This window comes from Panthera pardus, unplaced genomic scaffold (assembly GCF_024362965.1).
Source record: "Panthera pardus isolate Hobbes unplaced genomic scaffold, ASM2436296v1 HiC_scaffold_18, whole genome shotgun sequence".
In the NCBI taxonomy this organism is placed as follows: Eukaryota; Metazoa; Chordata; class Mammalia; order Carnivora; family Felidae; genus Panthera; species Panthera pardus.
This window is the reverse complement of record NW_026526743.1, coordinates 3297606-3316046: the sequence shown is the minus strand read 5'-3', so window position 1 is coordinate 3316046 and position 18441 is coordinate 3297606. Positions and strand designations below refer to the sequence as shown.

The following is an 18441-nucleotide window of genomic DNA, read 5'->3' as shown; positions in this document are numbered from 1 at the left end:
TGGGCCTTGTCCTCATTCGCCGTCCCTGGGCTAGGCAGGTGGGGATAGATTCAGGGCCAGGACCTGGTTAAGCTGACAGATTAGACACGGAGCCTCTTAATCCCCTCACTGACCTTTATGAGCGGCCCACACCTTGTCCTCCCCAGTGGAAACCCTTGCTGTGCCGGCCCAGCCCCGTTCTCTTTCCTTCAAAACAGAACCCTCCTCCTGTCCCTTCACCCTCAATTGAACACCCTTCTCCGTGCCTGTGTTCCCATTAGCCCCCGTCCCTACCCCCGGACACCCTGCACTGGGAGAACAGCTAGCTAATTAATCCCATCCGGTTTTTAAGTGGGGATTTTGAAGGATAAAGGGAGGTGGGGAAGCCAGAAGCGGGGACCTGGGTTGGTGCAGCACTTGGGCAAGCTAATGGGCAATGACAGTGCCTGCCCTCAGTCCTGGGACACGGGCAGGAAGGTGTCCTCCTCCCTGGCGCTGGTTCCTTCTGCAGCTGGCTGGCAGCCTGCTGGGCACTTAGGTAGATAGCAGTATGGTGGGGGTTGGAGGACAGGAGCAAGGACCCACACCCCAGAAGCACACTCACAGACACCAGGGCTCCCAGTGATTTAATCTGGGGTACAATTCTCCCCCGAAACACACACTTTCTCTCGGCATTCAGAGCGACCTTCTCCTTCCCCGGCCCCGAGCTGGACCAGAGGGAGGAGATTCTGACCCTCAGCCACAGCCTGCCCTGTCATTCACACATCCAAGTTCAGAGCTGACCTCCAAGAGCATCTCCCCTCCCAGTCGCCCCCAGAAGGCCATGCGTTCCAGCAGCAGGGGGAGCTGGGAAATCTACAGGACGCTCACCCCCACCCCTAGCCGTCCCCTTCAGTGAAGTGGGGAATCATCCGGTGGAAAGGTCCTTTGAGAATTTCAAGTTCCAATGCCCCATTTTTACAGATGGGGAAACTGAGGCGGGGAGAGGGGAGTGATTTGCCCAAAGTCACACGGTACATGGCGGCAGAGTTGGGATTTAGAGCAAAGCTTCCTGGATCCTTGTAAAGGACTCTATTCCAATTAGCTTAAGCTCAATTTCTAACCCTTTTGTAGGAACCATGGGAAAATATAGATAGATATCTGTATTTATATTATATATATAATACACATATTTATAACGTCTTTAAGAAATAGACACACATCACTAGGTACAGGATTCCAGAGCACTGTAGACTCATCAGCCTTGGGCCTCTCCTCTCTGCCCAACAAGCAGCCCTGTTATCCACAGGGTCTCCTCTGGGTCCTCCCTTTCTCGGTCAGCCCAGAAATGCTGTCAATCAAATCCCGAGTCCACCTCCTAGAATGGCCAAGTTCTAGGAGCTGACCAGAACTTTCCAGGTTTTAATAATGGACAACTCTGGCTCCCCAGAGCTTTGATTCCCTTTGGCATTAACAGAACCACAAAGAATCATCAAGATTCTCAACTCCATTGGGCAAACTGGAACCAACAAATCTCAGACATCCAGAATCGCCACTCCTTCCTTGACTCTGTGATCAATCTAGAGACACAGAATCCTGATTCCTTTGGACATTCTAGAATGGCACTTAAAAAAAAAAACAACCTGTGGATCATTAAGAAGCATTGATTATCTCCTTGGTTTGATGTTCTACAGCAGGGGGTCTGGAGTTATCTAATATCAAGGACTCCCAGTCTGTCACGTTAGCCCTTCCAGACCCACAGACACTCTTGTTGTTTTGTGCATTCTAGAAACATAACTCTTGAGTTTCCTCAGCATTCTAGGTCAAACCTATTCTAGAACCACCAGCGCTTGCCTCTGCGGTCAATCTAGATTCACAGAATCTTAACTCTTGGGCCTTCTGGAACCACAAGGTCTTCTCTTGACTTGCAGTCAACTTTCTGTCATTGGCTAATCAAGACGGTCTTGAATTCTTGGGGCATTCTGTAACCCACCCTCCTTAACGTGGTCTAGGAAAAAGTGATTTGCTGCTTGGTTAACTGAGTCTAGAAGCAACAGTTCCTTGAATCTTAAGTCACTCCAGACCTACAAACTCTTCACCTGTTGCTGTCCCCGGAGGAGGTACATACCACTGATTCCTGACCCTGCTCACCAACCAAACCCAGCCATATGGAGGAATCTAGAACCACCGGTCTTTGCCACTTAGGTGGTCCAGAATTCTGGATCCCTCAGCTCTGGGGAGACTCGGGAATCAGGCTCATAAAGGGGTCTCGAGAGGGAGCATGGAACGCAGAGGAATTAAGAGCCAGTATGTCTGGGGTGGGTCCACTAGGCATGAGAGACCTTCACCAGCTAATAATTTACCCAGCAGGCCTGTCGGTCTTGGGAAACACCTGCCCCCATCCCAGGAGAGGACCCTTGCTCTCTCCACCTTGCTATTTCCGGGAAGGGGGTACAAATCGGGAGACACCAGCTGGCATCACGGGGGCAGGGTCAGTGCCAGGGTCGGTGTGAGTACTTGGGGGCTGGCAATGCCATCTTCTGCCTCCGCTCCGTCCTCCTCCTTGGCCTCCTCCTCCTCCTCTTCCTCCTGGCAGCAGCTCAGTGCAAGTTCATTCTCGTAACAAAATGCGGCCAGGGAGCCGGGGAAGCTGGACTTGGGGCTGTGTGAAGCCCGCTCTGCCTGTTCATCCAACTCCTTGGCGCTGCAGACTGGTGTCCCTGGGACCTCGTAAGTGCGGTGGAAATGGCGGTAGTCGACCTCGTACTGGGAGCCACGCTGGAAGAGGACCGGCTCAAAACGATGGCCCCAGAGCAGCTCACCAGGGAGGTAGGAGGAGCGACACTGTGTGGTCATGGCCGTGGCCTCAACCATGCCCTCAAGAATGACCACCAGCTCAAAGTCAGCCCGGGCCAGCTCGGCACGTCCCAGTTCATACAGAGGGCTGGCGGAGTCGATCTCGTGCACGATGGTGATGGGAGACACGAGGAAGATTCGATCAGTGCCGCCATCAAAGCCCACGTCCACATCCTGGTGATCCAGTGGAATGTACTCACCCTCCGGGGTCACTCGAGGCTGCAGCGAGAAGAGAGGGGCCAAAGACAGATGGCGGGGAGCACAGGGATGAGTGGAGACAGAGATGGCGAGATTAAAGGAACGGAGGAAGGGGAGGAGAAACAGGCAGGGGTGGGGGGGAGGGAGGAACATGGGCCCAGAGAATAAAGAGAGACGGAGAGAGACTCAAGGGGTTTGGGGATGGAAACCCGAGAGAGAAAAAGAGAGGGGACAGAGGGACAGAATGATATTGGCATAGAGCCACAGGACCAGCCCCCGAGCAATCTGGGGCTATCTGTCCCCGCAACCCAACTACAAGCCTCTCCATACCAGTGTGTGTGTGTGTGTGTGTGTGTGTGTGTGTGTGTGTGTGTGTGTGGAGGGGCAATGCAGTCCCCAAGCCAGGTATTGGTAGTTTCACCCCACCTACCCTGACTGGTTCCATACCCAACCTCCCATGTCGGCACCCCACAGACTTCGGGGAGAGAGAGAATCCCTCCTAGTCCTGAATCGTAGTCTCAAACAATGGAGGAGGAGCCCCCAGAGGCTGCTGGGAGTTGTAGTTCCCACCATCATTCTGTCCTCCCTCTGACGGAAGTCCAACCTTACCGCAGGGTTCTTAAGTGTCTTTACTGGGGCAAGGACAACTACTGCCCTAGATTTTGGGCAGTCTGACCACACTTGTAGAAACAGTAAGACCCCTTCTTCAGGGCACCAGAGGGAGCCGCTACCCCAGGGGCCAAGGGGGGTTGTAGTTGTTGTTTTGGTGATAAGGTGTTTTCCACCTTTACTCCTCTGAGCAGGAGGCTGGGGGCCAGACTGAGCCACTGAGATACGGAATGGAACCTCTCACAAATGCTGCAGGACCCCAGGCCCAGAGACCACTGAGTATTGTGTTCCGTGGCTCTGCAGTCCCTTGGGCCTACACCTGCCACAATCCCACGGGGGCCTGGCCTCAACACAGGCTACTCTCGGTACCACTGTGTCGGCTGGTTATTGTTAACCTGAACCACGGTTGACACCACCCACAAAACGCCATCACCTGCTCAGACCGTCCTTTCTGGGCACCTCCCCTGCCCACAGACGCTTCTGGGAATTGTAGTTGAGAGCCTTTACGGCCCAGGTGTGGCTCTCTCAGGTCTAGATACCCCACAACCCCACTGGGGGCCCATCCTCAACCCACGGTGAGCTCTTCGCGTCTCAAGATCTGTTTCCAATCCAGGTCGCCAGTTAGAACTGGTCACCGACCTCCCTCTGGGGTTTACATCGCCTACAACCGGTCCGGGAAGGAGCCTCAGTCCACAAAGAGGGGGAAGCAGGGTCCCCGCCCATGAGACTGCTGGGAATTGTAGTCCACGCGCCCTCCGCGCCCGACGTACGCCCCGCCCTCGAGCCTACGTCTCCCACCCCCCCACCCCCCGCGCCCCCGGCCTTGGCCTTCCCACCTGCAGCAGCTGGGCCCGCACGTGGGCCTCGACCAGGTGGCTGCGGCGCAGGTTGCCGACGCGCCACATGAGGCAGAGGCGGCGGTCGCGCAGCGCCACGACGGCGTTCTCGCTGAACACGAGCGTCTCGTTGCGCTTCTTGGGCTTGGCCATCTTGGCCATGACGGCGCCCACGACGAAGGCGTCGAGCACGCAGCCGGCGATGCACTGCAGCACGACGGCGGCCACGGCGGCCGGGCACTCCTCGGTGACGCTGCGCACGCCGTAGCCGATGGACGTCTGCGTCTCCAGCGCGAAGAGGAAGGCGGCCAGGAAGCTGGCCACGTGCGAGAAGCAGGGCGCGGGCGGCGGCGGCGCGGCCAGGTCGCCGTGCAGCGAGGCGATGAGCCAGAAGGCCAGGCCGAAGAGCAGCCAGGAGGCGAGGAAGGAGCAGGAGAAGAGCAGGCACATCCAGCGCCAGCGCACGTCCACGCACGTGGTGAACAGGTCGCTCAGGTAGCGCGCGCCCTGGCCGCCCAGGTTCACGAAGCGCACGTTGCAGTGCCCGTCCTTCTTGACGAAGCGCCCGCGGCGCCGCCCCGCCGGCGACGCCACCCACCCGTTGCGGCACAGCCCCGGACCGGCCTCCTCCTCGTCGCCGGCCCGGCCCTCTCCTGGCTCCAGGGCGCCGCTAAGGCGGCGCAGGGCCCTGGCCAGGCCCATTGGGCGGGGACACCCCCTCCACTTGGCCTAGTAGGGGGCGGGCGCCCCGAACCTGCGGAGAGAGACAGGGGAGGCAAGGTCAGGGGCGCCAGGAATGGGTGGGCTCATCGGCCGGGCGTGCTCCCTGCGCCTCGGCGGCCTCATCTGACAGATGGGGGGGGGGGGGGGGGGGCACATCATTCACCTGGAAAGCCAGAACGGGACAGCATCAACGACAATATTAATAGGAGATGCTTGTGGGGCGACCACGGCAACAGAACCGCAGGCGTGACGGCATTCGAGCAAGCGCCCCGATGATTGGCGCAGACGCCTGGACAGTGCTCACCGGACCCCGTGGTGAGCGCTTGACGCCAATCGACATACTTGAGCCTTAGGCCAGTGTGGACGTTACCGTCCCCATTTTATAGATGAGGAAACTGAGGCACAGAACGTTTAACTTGCCCACGGCCACAGCGGAGTGAACCAGGATTTGAGCGTTAGCAAATCCAGAGTCCACAAAGTGGTAGCCGCTTCTCAACGTGGAGTCCGCGGGGAGAGATGAGCCCCCGGCTCCGAGGTCACTGATGGCTCCAAAGCACGCTCAGAAAGCTGAGGCAGCAAAAGGAAAAACGGTGGATGAACGGAAGTTCCATGAAAATTAAGGGGCACCTGGGCGGCTCAGTTGGTTGAGCGGCCGACTCTTGGTTTTGGCTCAGGTCATGATCTCGTGGTCTGTGGGTTCGAGCCCCGTGTCGGGCTCTGGGCTGACCGCTTGGAGCCTGGAGCCTGCTTCGGATTCTGTCTCCCCCTCTCTCTGAACCTCCCTTGCTCATGCTCTGTCTCTGTCTCAAAAATAAAAAAAATAAAAAAAAAAAAGAATTTAAAACTTTTGTGCTTCAAAGGACACTATCGGGACAGTGGAAAGACAAGCCGCCATCGGGAGAAAATAATTGCAAATCCTATATTTAAGAAATTTGTATTTGAAATATACAAAGACCCGTTACAATTCAATCGTAAAAAGATAACGCGATTTAAAAATAGGCAAAGTATCTGAGTGGACATTTGTCTAAGAAAGATCTACAAAGAGCCAATAAGATAAGCACAAAAAGCACAAAAAAAGGTGCTCAAGGTCATTAGCCTTCAGGGAAATGCAAACCAAAACCGCAATGAGACACTGTCGCCACCTTCTTGGGATGATGACAGATACTGACAAGGACGTGAAGTGGGCCCCCTCCTAACTACTGGTGAATGGAAAATGTTGTCACTCCTGTGAAAAACAGCCTGGCGGTCCCCTAAGTGGTTAAACAGTCGTGCCTGGGTGGCTCAGTCGGTTGAGCGTCCGACGTGGGCTCAGGTCATGATCTCGCGGCTCACGAGGTCGAGCCCCACGTCAGACTCTGTGCCGACAATGCAGAGCCTGGAACCTGCCTCGGATTCTGTGTCTCCCTCGCTCTCTGCCCCTCCCCCGCTCACGCTCTGTCTCTGTCTCTCAAAAATAAACATTAAAAACAAAACAAAACCGGAAGCACAGACACTGGGGCACAGATGAACCTCGAAAACATCATGCTAAGTGAAACCAGCCGGGTGCAGGAGACCACGTATCGCATAATTTCGTTTATATGTCCCGATGGACAAATCTGTACCTTGCAGACTAGTGATAACTAGGGCTGGGGCGATGGGGATGGGATTGGGGCGTGACAGCCAGAGGCCACGGGTTTTCCTGTTGGGGTGCTGAAGCTGTCCCTCCATTTGACTGTGGTGATGGTGGCACAACTCCATGAAAACACTAAAGAAACACTGAGTTATACATTGAACGTGTGCACTGTATTTTTATCTGAATTCTATTTTTATTTTCCAAGTCTTATTTTTGAGTAATCTCTCCACCCAACGTGGGGCTTGAGCTCACGACCTCGAGATTAAGAGTCACGCGCCCTACCACCTGAGCCGGCCGGGCGCCCCGTATCTGGATTGCATTTCAATGAAGCTGTTGCAAACAAAACAAAACAAAACAAAACCAAAAAACAAACCCCCGCTCAGCCCCGACCCTCAGATCTTGGGCAAGTCCTTCTGAGCAGTTTCCTCAACTGTGACATGGGGGAAGTTGGACTTTTTCCAGGTCAGGAAGGGCCTTCTAGTCATCATAGACCAAGGGCCCAATCCTGGTTCAGTTGCCGACCCACTGTGTGCCCTGGGACCACTGGCTTCCTTTCAGGAGCCTCATCTGCGGAAAGACCCTGGGCTCCCGAGTCAGGCGGTTCTAGGCTGAATCCCGGCTCAGCTACTTACTGACTCCAGGACTGGGGGGCAGGTCGCATACTTTCCCCAGCCTCCGCTCCCTCATCTGGGAAGTGGAATCTCAGGGGCTCAATAGGGTGAAGGAGAGAGGAGGGAAGGAGCGGGACAGGGACCTGGAGGCCTCATCACCCCACCCCCAGCAGCTGCGGAGGAGGGACTTCTAGAACCCGTCTGGGCTGGGGGCTAAACACTTTGGTATCAGTACCGGCAGTATTTACCAAGCACCTATGTACTGTGTGCCCCCTGAGCCAGGCTCCGGGAGCCTCATGGGCTTCTCGGAAGGTCAATGTTAAGTTCGACACCACCCTCCCACACGTCACTAAGCTCTGCACCTGCTGTCCATGACCACCTGGACAGCTCTGCCATGTCCGGTGGTTATCATACCCATTCTGCGGAGGTAGGAAAGAGCGGACTGGGCCTGGCTGCGTCAGGCATCCATGATGTAGCCCAACCCTGACTCTTTCTCGCTCTCGACAACCTTGGGAGTTGGAGATCATCCTTCTGAAGAGGGGAAACTGAGGCTAGCCGCTCAAGGGGCCAGGTTTGAAGCCAGGCTCTGACGTTTGCGTTTGTGGCCCTCTCCTGCCCAGAAGTCCCTACTAGGCACTGGTTCCGTCAGGGGCCACCGAAGTCAGGGGAGGGGAGGCGGACCCCAGACTGGGTCCTCTCATACCCAGCCACCCACCTGTGACCACAACCCTGGGGCACGGGAGGCTTTGCTTTTCACAGTGAAGCAAACAGAGGCACTGAGGTCCCTCCTTTGTCTCGGGTCCCTCAGCTGGGGAGTGGAAACCCCGGACTCCCATCCAGGTTTCTCAGGTGCCAAACCCTGAGTGACGAACCACGGACAACCTCAGCAAGGGCACACTTATTGCCCGAGCACTTACTATGTCCTTGGCCTTGCAGGAGCACAGGGGATGTCTTCAGCCCGCCCACTGGACTCCACCTGACCCCGCCGCTCACCTCACCTGGACTCTTCTGGAAGCTGGGAAGTCCAAATCATTGCCCCGCTTCACAGGTTTGGGGACTAGGCCCGGGGACCTGGCCAGACCCACGCGGTGCCGAAGGAGGGGTGCCCGTTTGGGTCCGGAGCCTTTCCGAGCCGGGACTCTGCCTCCTAAATCCCACCCTCGGCCCCGTGCGGCAGGGGTGACCGTGCCCGGTTCACCAAGTCGACAGGGGCCTTCACCTGCAGAGGGCCCTGTCTGCACCCAACGTGGCCCAGCTCAGAGGGTGGGTGGGACACAAGGCTCAACGTCCCCACCGCCCACCCCCCACCCCGCAGAGGCAGGACAGGAGGGAAAGGATCCAGAGCCTGTAGTCCCCTCCCCCCATCCTCCCCCTGACCTGCCAGAGCAGCTTAACGTTTCCATATAAAGGAGACGCACGGCTTAAGGTGTGTTAATTTGGTGTCAAAGTCACTGTCTAATCTGGGGCCAATGAGCTCCGCCCCCCCACCCCAACCTTCCTCCCCCTCAAAAGAGAAGCATTTTCACACTCTGCCCAAGACCCTGGGTGGTCCCCCTCCCCCCCCCCCCCAACAGGGTCTGGACAGCAGGCTGGAGGGCAGAGATTGACAGGGCGGGGCGGGGCGGGGTGGGGTGTGTGGGGACAGAGAGGGAACCAAGGCAGAGGCTCAGAGTGGACAAGGAGGGGTGCTGAGAGGGAGCCCAGAAAGAGGGGAAGACAGGCCCCACAGGGGGTACAGGGACCCAGAGAGAGAGGGACAGACACCCAGAGGGAAGGGGACAGAGACAGGGTGGTGGTGGTGGGGTGCACAGAGACCTGGGGAGCAGGCGGCCAGAGACCTAGAAAGAGGGGACAGAGACACGGTGGGAGGGACAGGCAGACTAGGAGCAGCTGGGCAGGGAAGAGGTCTCAGGAAATGGGGAGCTGGGGAGCCAGGCTCACGGACAGGGACAGGGCAAGAGAGGGTGGGGGTGAGGGGGAAAAGGCAGAAAGCGGAGATGGGGTCAGAGACGGAGGCGCCGAACTGGGAGTGGGGTGGTGGGGGAGAGGTCGTTCCGGGGCTGGAATCGGTCACCGAGGGTGAGGCAGGACCTTCCCGGGGGAACAGCGAGGACGGGGAACGTGGGGCGGAAGGGCCCGGGCAAGGAGGGGAGGGGAGGTGGGATGGTCTCAGCCTGGGGCCTCTGCGCCGAGGCACGTACCTGGTGGGGCAGCCCACCCCCATGCCCTCCGCCGGGGGATCCTCTGCCAGGGCCGCGGGGAGACCTCTGTGGGTGCTGAGGGGCAGCGGTGCGTCCTGGGCCCCAGGGGCCTCGTGCCGGGCGCCCGACCTCTGTGTCTACAGGCGGATCAGAGGCCCGGCCGAGGGGGGGCAGGGGGTGGGGCCAGCTCAGAGCCGCAGAGGGGGAGCCAGGGAGGACGGCCAGGCAGGGCGCCTGGGCCGCAGCCCAAGCAGGCTGGAGAGGAGACGCGGTGGCAGACACAGAAGGGGGAGGGGGCGGGGAGACACGGGGAGATGGGGACACAGATGAGGGACCAGCGGGGGCAGGACAGAGATGAAGGGGGGCTCCTGGAGATGAAGCCTTAAGAAGTTGGGGGACGCAGGGGAAAGAGCCCCCCTGAGACCCGGACCGAGTTCCACACGGAATCAGACTGGGGGCAGGCAGGTCCGAACGGCACCCGATGGGCTAAGAGACCCGAAGCGGGGATTCCCAGTGGCCTCTCCCAGCGCGGTGGCCTCCGGACAGCTGGGTGCCGGATTCCCGCCTCCTCCTCCAGCTTCTTCGTAGGGAGGAGCCAGCAGGATGAGCCTCATTCTGGTCCTTTATTGCCTCAGGAGCCCCTGACCTTCCTTCCTGCATAGCGCCCCGCCTTGGATGCAGGAGGGAGGGAGGACCCACACAGTCCCCTGCTGGGACGTCCTGGCCGAACTCTGATGGCAGGAAAACAAAGAGCCAGACCGGATTCTGCTAGAGGAACCCACCCCTCAGATGTGGCCCACCCATCGTAAAGTGCCCGAGCTCCCCGGGGGGAGACCCGCGGCCGAGACCGGGTCCGCGGCTTACAGCGTCCACAGCAACAGGAGGCCACACCAGGCTCACCTGGGCAACAGGCCAGAGTCCTCCGACAGGTGGGGGACGGAGGGGGTCACAGGGCGAAGCCAAGTCTTCCGGCGGGAGGGGTCACCCGTCAAAACCGAGTCTTTTGCCCCAAGGGTCACCGCAGCAAACCAAGTGGTTATTTTGAGAGTCACGGGTCAAAGCACAGCCTTTGGCAAGAGGGGTCACGGGACCAAAGCGAGTCCTCTCCAAGAACAGCGAGTCAAACGGAATCCATCATGGCAGCTAACGGGCCCAACCGGGTCCTTCTCTCGGAGGAGGGCTGGCGCACCGATCCGAACGCGTCCCTTCCGGCGGAACCAACTTCGACCCCAGTCCCCAGGCGAAGGCACGGCGGGCCTCCTCAGACGCTGATGGTGCGGAAGACGGTGAAGCCCGACAGGGCGGTGCTGACCAGGACCCCGGGGCACTGTGGGTGCCAGTGCAGCTCCTTCAGGTCGGTCTCGCCCTGGTGCACGAACAGGAGCTGCTGGGGAAGGTCCGCCAGCGCGGGGTCCGTCTCCGCGTCGCCGGCCTCGGGGTCCCGTTCCACGGCCAGGTCCCACTGCGTGATCTGGTTGTCCGCGCCCGAGGCTGCAAAGACCCCGCTGTCCTGGGGGTGCCACTCGACAGAGGTCACGGGGGCCACGTGCTGCTTGAAGGTGGCCACTGGGGAGCCAGACTACGGGAAGAAGGGAGTCGGGGGCTCTGAGCACCTCGGCCTGACTCCCAGGGCGACCCAGGCCGAGCCCTCACCGCTCTCCCGCTGGAGGGGTGCACCCGGGCTCCTCCCCTGGACTCCCAGATTCCCCGAAAGGGACACAGGGCAAAGCAGAACCGGTAATAAAGACGTAGTGTCTCAGGGGCTGCCGGGAGCTGTGGTTTCCCCTGCCAAGAACCCCCTCCGAGCTCCAGGTCACAAGATCCCCGGCCTCGGTCCTCCCGGGGCATGCCTCAGTTTCCCTTCCTATAAAAGAGGAGGGTTCTCAAAGCGCTCCCCCTGCTGATTCTACGAAGGCCTTAAAGGGGGCGGCGGAAGCATGGCTCCCAGGCTCCGGAGGCAGCCAATGAAAAGAAAAACGGCACTTGTGCGGTATGCTAAAGCAAAGGGAATTCTAAATCGGAGAAGTGGTTCCGAAGTCCCAGTGGCCAATCAACTTGGCCACGCACTTTCCTTGGGGGCCGGAGCCCGCTTCTAGAAGCTTCCTCAGGGCTGGCTCTACAGGAGGGGAACAAAGACTCCATCCTGGTGGTCCCGGGCAGGCACAGGGCCACGCCAAGTGCCGGCTCCGTCCACAGGGAAGCCGGAGACAGTTTCTCCTGCCCAGAACCCCTCTCGGCTCTACGAAGCCAATCCTCGGCCGGGGGGTAATGTCCTATCCGCTCCCGTCCTTTCTGTACCTCAGTTTCCTCCCCCGTAACGATCGATCTGGGCTCCCGTTCTCAGTGGATTCCACAGAACCCACTAACAACGAGTCTACAACTCCTCGCGGATCTGGAGTCCCGAGCCACACGGCCCACCGCGCTGCGCCCCAGGCAGGTAGATGGGAATCGCGGCCTCTGCGGCCGCCCGGCCCCTTCCGTCCCCCGTCACCTCTCCAGCCGGCGGAACGAGCGACCCCACGCCAGCCACAGCCTTCCCCCCTGGGCCCGTTTCCTCATCTGCACCCCACCTCGACAGGCTGTCCCGGCTCTGGCGCAGACAACCGTCCGAGGGAAGAAGCCTGCAAATCCCAGCGGCTGCCGGGAGCAGGGGCTCCTCCAGCCCCAGACGTCCAGCTGGGGAGATACCTTGAACTGCCGCAGGTCCCAGATCTTGAGGGCGCCGTCGTCCCCGCCGCTAAGCAGGAAGGGCTCCCGGCGGCCCCAGCTGATGACGTTGACGTCCCCGTCGTGGGCGGGGTGGCGGTGGTGAGCATGCAGGCCTTGCCGGGGGCGGCCCGGATGTCCCAGATGCGAATGGAGGCGTCCGCTGAGCAGGAGGCGAACACCTGGACAGGGCGGGGTCTGAGTGACCCTGGTGTGCCTGCCACCCCACTCTGGAGACCAGGGGACGCGTGGTGGGCTACCCTTATTTTATTTTTAGAAGTTTGTTTTTGAGAGAGAGGGAGAGACGGAGAGACGGAGAGACAGAGAGGGAGAGAGGGAGAGAGAGACAGAGAGGGGGAGAGGGGGAGAAAGGGAGAGAGAGAGAGACGGAGAGGGGGAGAGGGGGAGAGGGGGAGAGGGGGAGAGGGGGAGAGGGGGAGAGGGAGAGAGGGAGAGAGGGAGAGAGGGAGAGAGGGAGAGAGGGAGAGAGGGAGAGAGACAGAGCACACGCACTTGCGAGTGAGCCAGCAGGGCAGGGGGATGGGGTGGGGTGGGGGGGGGGAGACAGAGGATCCGAAGCAGGCTCGGCGCTGACAGCAGCAAGCCCAACACGGGGCTCGAACCCACGAACCGTGAGATCAGGACCTGAGCCGAAGCCGGACGCTCAGCCAACTGAGCCCCCCCCCCCCCCCGCCCCGGGCGCCCCTGCCCTCTTTTTCTGTGTTCTCCCCCCGCCCCATTAGGATCTAGCCCCAGTCCCCCGCTCTTGCAAGACCCAGGAGTCAGACCCCCAGCCCGCCCTCACCGTGTCCTCAGTTGGGGACCACTGAAGGTCCTCCACAGAGCGCGTGTGGCCCACGAATGGCCGCTGGTCCACGTGCCAGGAGCCGCCATCCACAGGCGTCCAGAGGTGGATGTTCTTCTGACAGTCACCAGTCAGCAGGCGCCCTGGAGACAGGAGTCAGGAAACCAGCTGGCCCCGCGCCCCCTCTTCTCCCGACAGTCTCAGCACCCACCCCTTCCTACAGACCCCCCCCCCCCCGCCCTCCCACCCCTGCCCCACCCAGGGCCGATTCCCTGCACCCCAGGGACACCCACCAGACACACGGGGGGACCAGTCCAGCGCAAAGCCCTCTCCCATGTGGCCAGCGAAGGCAAAGATGGGCTTCACCCGGGCCTGCTCGTCCCGGAGGAAGGTCGCCAGGGCCTGTGGGTCATCTACCACCTGCAGGAGCCGCCGCAGTGCAAACACCTCCACCTGGCCCTTCTCTGACCATAGAGCGGCCACCGGCTCGTCGCCCAGCCAGGACACCTGGGGGGGGGGGGGAGGAGAAGGGAAAGGGAGGCAGGAGGGACGGGAGGCTCAGGGTGGTGGTGACCACAGCTCCTGGCATCCCTGAGAAACGGACCTGCAGGTCCTCAGGACCCCCGTCCTCCCACAGCTGGGAGCCTGGCTCCCAGGAACCTTTGCAGGGAAGAAAACGACAGCCTGCAGGACCGGCTTGGTACCTGGGACAACTGCCCACGCTGGGCAGCAGTGATGGTGAGGCCGCAAACTCCTTCCAGAGGCCCCGGCAACCCCTGAAAGGGTGTTCAGGGTACCCCGTTTTTTTGGTTTGTTTTGTTTTTGTTTTTTGAGAGAGAGAAAGAGCGTAAGCAGGGGAGAGGGGCAGAGGGAGGGAGAGAATCCCACGACCCTGGGATCATGACCTGAGCCAAAATCAAGAGTTGGGATGCTCTACCGACTGAGCCGCCCGGGCGCCCCAGACTACCGGTCTTTGTAACTTGGTAAATGTCGGTGGGTCCCAGGCCTCAGTCCTTGGGTCTCTTTGCCTCTGTCTGCTCGCTAGGAGATCCCGTCCAGCCTCAAGGTTTCCAGTAGCCCCAAGCCCTGACCTCTCTGGACTCCAGACTCCTATGGACACCGACCGTTCAAACTTCACGCGGCCAAAGCCAAGCTCCTAATCGCCGCCTACAAGCTCCTCCTCCCCGGGGCTCCCCATCTCAGGCCCCGAACTGTAGGACTCACTGACTTGTCCTCACAGCCACCCCGTGCTAGCTACACTCAAAACCCACATCACTTCCAAGCCCTTCTCACTACCTCTACTGTCGTCACTCCTGGCTACTCCTGTCATCCTTCCCCCTGCGTGATGGCCTCCCCGTGGGACTACACTTCTGCCCTTGCCTCCGTGCGGTCTATTCTCCACACAGCACTCAGGGGGATCTCTTTAAAACACAAGTCAGATCCCAACTGTCCTCCGCTCTAAACCCTCCCGTGGCTCCCGATTTCTCCCCAAGTAAAGCCAAGTCCTTACCCTAATAGGTAAGGCCTACAAGCCCTCCACAACCCATCACCTCCTCTGTGTCAACCCCCTACATGCTGTCACTCTCCCTCTCGTCCATTTGCTCTGGCAGCTGCATTGGTCTCCCCGATTTCCCTCGCAATTCCTCAAACGTGCCACGTTTGCCCCAGGGCCTTTGCACCTGTGTTTCCTCTGCCTACAAACCCTTTCCCGACAGAGATCTTTGGTTCGCTCCCTCACTTCCTGTGAGTCTCTATTCAAATGGCACCTTATCACAAATACTTCCCTGACCCTGACCGCACTATTTAAAACAGCAAACCCACTCTAGAAACGTCCTAATTCCCTTACCTTGCTTTTCCTCTTCTCTATGAGGACGCACTGCACATTTACTTAGCTTTTTCTTGTTCCCTTCCCCTGCTAGCATTACGTTTCATGAAGCCAGAGAACTTTTGCTCCGTGAAATCCCCAGGGCATAGAACAATGCCTAAAACATGGTAATAATATAATGGGGACCCACAGCAAGGGCTGTGGGCCAAGCACTGCCCTGAGTGCCGTTCATACATCGTCTCGTGTAATTCACACAGCAGCGCGATCGCAAGGTGCCAGAACTCAGCAGCACGAAAGCGGCCCCACAGCCCAGGACATTTCCTGAGCAATAACACAAAACATGTGTCACACTACACCCAGGTGCTGTCTCTGGGCACCTGAAATAACCGTACACTGTTCCATTTTACCCTCACGTCAGCTCCATCAGGCCAGCTTTGTAACCTTCGCCATTTTACAGAAGAGGAAAGAACATAAAAACTCGCCCCGTGTTGCTTCTAGCACATAGCGACAATAACGACGGCAGGTAAGACGTACATAAGCCAATGCATATAAAGGTACGTGCCAGATACTTTCCTAAAAGCTGGAAGGCATAGACAAGGGGGTTGGGGTTGGAGGTCAGACAATGTAGAGCAGGCTCCTGGGTCTGTATCTACCCGGACTCTGTTGATGCCGCCATAGTGGGGCACCATAGCCAGCTCCAGCTGAGGCTTCCGCTCCTCTTCCTCCTCTTCATCCTCCTCCTCCTCCTCCTCATCGCTGCCCTCCGATGGCGGGGGTTTTGTCCCATGCAGATTATGCATCCGAAGCATCATCAGTCTGGGGGAAAGCGTGGGGTGAGTGAGGCACGGGATGCCAGGATACTCAGAGGGAAGGAGGAGAGAAGCCGGAAACCTCGATTTCTAGGTCCTGGGGAAGAGGGAGCTGGGGGTTCAGACTCCTGGTCCTAGGAACACCTCAGATTTCACTCACCTGTTGCTCTGGGCGCTCTCCGCCTGGGTCCCAGCGCACAGGTAAAGGGTAAGAGGAAGCTCTGTCCGGCTGTCTCCCAGATGATCCCGGACTATGTCGAAGCTAAGACAGGGGGCGCCTCGGGATAAAAAGAGAGGTCGCAAAATTAGAACGGGACAGAGATCTCAGCCCCCCCTCGCGTGTGAAGTTTTCATCCGTCTTAGAGCCCAGTCTTCTCTCTCAGAGTGCCTCGTAAGTTAAAGACTCCGGACCAGACCCGCTCGGGAGTCAGGATTCCAGTCCCCTTCCTCCTCAGGACCCAGGAGTCCTGGTGCCCGGCCCTACCAGTCTGCGCTCGGTGGTACAGCACGTAAGCCTCCTCGTCCATGACCAGCTCCTCTCCTTCGCGGAGCGGCGGTCCCCGGCCGGGCAAGTAGACCTGGGCCGGGCCTTCGGTCCTTGCGTCGCTGGACTCGGCCTCCATGGGTTCCCCGGTCCCACACGTGCGCCGCCTCCCCTTGCGCGCCGCCATCTTCGATGCCTCTCACCGCCGGCGCGCAGGGAGGACGTCACTTCCGGGTTGCGGTTGCCTTCTTCTGAGATCCGCTCGGCTGCACGGTTGCCTTGGAAACCTCCGAGCTCACCAATTAGAGAGGACGGCGGGGAGACGGTGAAGGAGAACTAAGGCAAAGGAGTCCTAGCCTAGCGACCGAGGCTTGCGGATTCGGAGAAAGTACACCCTTCGCGTGACTTTGCGGCGCTTTTCTGCGGAGCGGCGGCAAGGCCTCCTGGGAGTTGTAGTTCTGTACGAAGCCAGTTTTCTCCATCTAGTGGAGGAGTCCTGAGCCCCGACTCCCATCTTCCACCTTGGACTCCCATTGCTTCCTTTCCGCTATATTATTCATGTATGCAAATAAGAGTTCTCACTGGCAAGAAGACTGGGCTTTTGCTCCCTGAGGACCCATAAAGCCGGGTTCCTCTCCCCTCCTTGTTATGATGGCTTTAATTCACTTCAAACTGCTTTAGTGTAGACAGGATGATATTATGTGTAAGTCAGTCGGTTGAATCTACCCTCTTGGGGCAGTCAATTGCCTAACCAGGCGTTCACGTTGCAGCTATGGTCAGCGAGCACTTAATCAGAAAGTCAGCCCTCTGGAGACCGCCGTTACAAGCGCTTTGGCTCTCTTTATCCCTCATCGGCAATGAAATGTTAGAAATCGATTCTCATTGGTGAGATTCACGGCATTCGAGATAGGTGGATTGGCTGGGATATACTAGACTCCTCGCTTGCAAGAACAGGATATTAAGAATCAAGCAAGAGGCCTTGTCTGTGGCCATAGGAATGGGACCCTAGACTTAATCCTAGAGTGTTTTGATCCTGGATCTTTCTGGAGTTCTCTGTCCCGCCTTCTCTCTGGGTCTCTGTCCTCCCTCGCACCATCTCAGTCTTCTTCTTAGGATCTATTCTCACAGCCCCTTTCTGGGTCTTTGTCTCCCATCTCCTTCCAGGGTCTGTGTTCTGAATACAATTTTCTTTCCGCCCTCTCTTCCTCTGTGGGACTTTTCTCGGTTTCTGTTTCCTCCAGGGAAGTTTGAGGGGGGCTGAGACAAACACGGAGCTCACACTTGGACTGAGGAGGCATAAAAACATGGTTTATTCCAAACACTGCAATGTGTAACAGGAGAGTGGGAGGGGAGGTTGGTGGTGGGTGTGGATTCCCAGACCGTCTCCTCCACAACCCAGCTCCAGACCCGGCTGGAGATCTAGGAAAAGGAGGCTTGGGGGGGGGGGGGGGGGGAGGCGGGGGGGGGGAGGGGAGGGGGTGTCTGCTGGGTTTTCGTTGGGAGGGTCACAGATAAGGGCTGAGTTGGAGAGGATGTGGTTGGTGGCACGTGGGGCCGGTAGTGAGGTGCGACAGGGTGGGAGGGTTTGGCCCGGTGTTTGTTGGGATCAACGCTGGGACAGGGGGAGGCGGGGCTTCCGTTGGGAGTGTCCGAGGTCAAAATTGGGAAAAGCGACCTAGGGTGGGGAAAGGAGGAGGGTGTGTCACGGTATGACGTCAAGGGTCACAGTCTGGTCGGGGCACAGTCTGGGATTCGGGTCACAGTTTGGGGTCAGGGGTCACAGTCTGGGGTCGGATGACCATTTTTAGGGGTCGGAAGTCACAGTCTGGGGTCAGGGATTTCTGTGTGGCGGGGCCAAGGTCTGGGGTCACAGTTTGGCGAACGCGTCTCACAGTTTTGAGTCCCAATGGATGAAAGGTTAAAAACGGGCTTCCCCGGAGGCGTGGCCGGGGCCGGGGAGCTGCACAGTGATGTGGGGGCCACGGCCCCGGGCGTGGGGGTGGGGCGCGGGCGCGGCGTGTCCCCACCCCCTCCCCCACCTCCCGTCCCATCTGGTGACGTTAAAAAGCCCTTGTCGGGTTTAAAAACAAAACAAAACAAAAACAAACCTCCAGTGGGCTCCGAGACCCCCACCCCCTCCCTTTCAGGCTGGGTGAGATTTGGGGGAGGGGGGGGCCAAATCCCTTCCGGCTCTTGGTGCCCCCAAAG

At 58.9% G+C, this 18441-nt stretch overlaps 2 protein-coding genes across 2 annotated transcripts; both read right to left on the bottom strand.

Annotated features, from left to right (window-relative positions):
* Window positions 1–579: 579 nt before the first annotated feature.
* Window positions 580–10094, bottom strand: KCNJ14 (potassium inwardly rectifying channel subfamily J member 14). The gene is made up of 3 exons (XM_019425816.2): window positions 9605–10094; window positions 4458–5211; window positions 580–3033 (listed from the first exon to the last, which is right to left on the bottom strand). The coding sequence occupies exons 2-3, from the start codon at window positions 5157–5159 to the stop codon at window positions 2437–2439; spliced, it is 1299 nt and encodes a 432-aa protein (XP_019281361.1). The 5' UTR covers window positions 5160–5211; window positions 9605–10094; the 3' UTR covers window positions 580–2436.
* Window positions 10095–10213: 119 nt separating this feature from the next.
* GRWD1 (glutamate rich WD repeat containing 1) lies at window positions 10214–16490 on the bottom strand. Its single transcript, XM_053905558.1, is given in 8 exon segments — window positions 10214–11183; window positions 12293–12400; window positions 12403–12492; window positions 13116–13258; window positions 13409–13622; window positions 15594–15756; window positions 15910–16027; window positions 16234–16490. Coding segments are annotated over 8 exon segments (1341 nt in total). The 5' UTR covers window positions 16421–16490; the 3' UTR covers window positions 10214–10865.
* Between the last annotated feature and the right edge of the window lie 1951 nt (window positions 16491–18441).

Coding starts and splice junctions, on each gene's coding strand:
- KCNJ14 (XM_019425816.2), bottom strand. CDS start 5,159: ATGGGCCTGGCCAGGGCCCTGCGCCGCCTTAGCGGCGCCCTGGAGCCA. Junction 3,034..4,457: donor TGCGGGCCCAGCTGCTGCAG/GTGGGAAGGCCA, acceptor TTCTCGCTGCAG/CCTCGAGTGACCCCGGAGGG.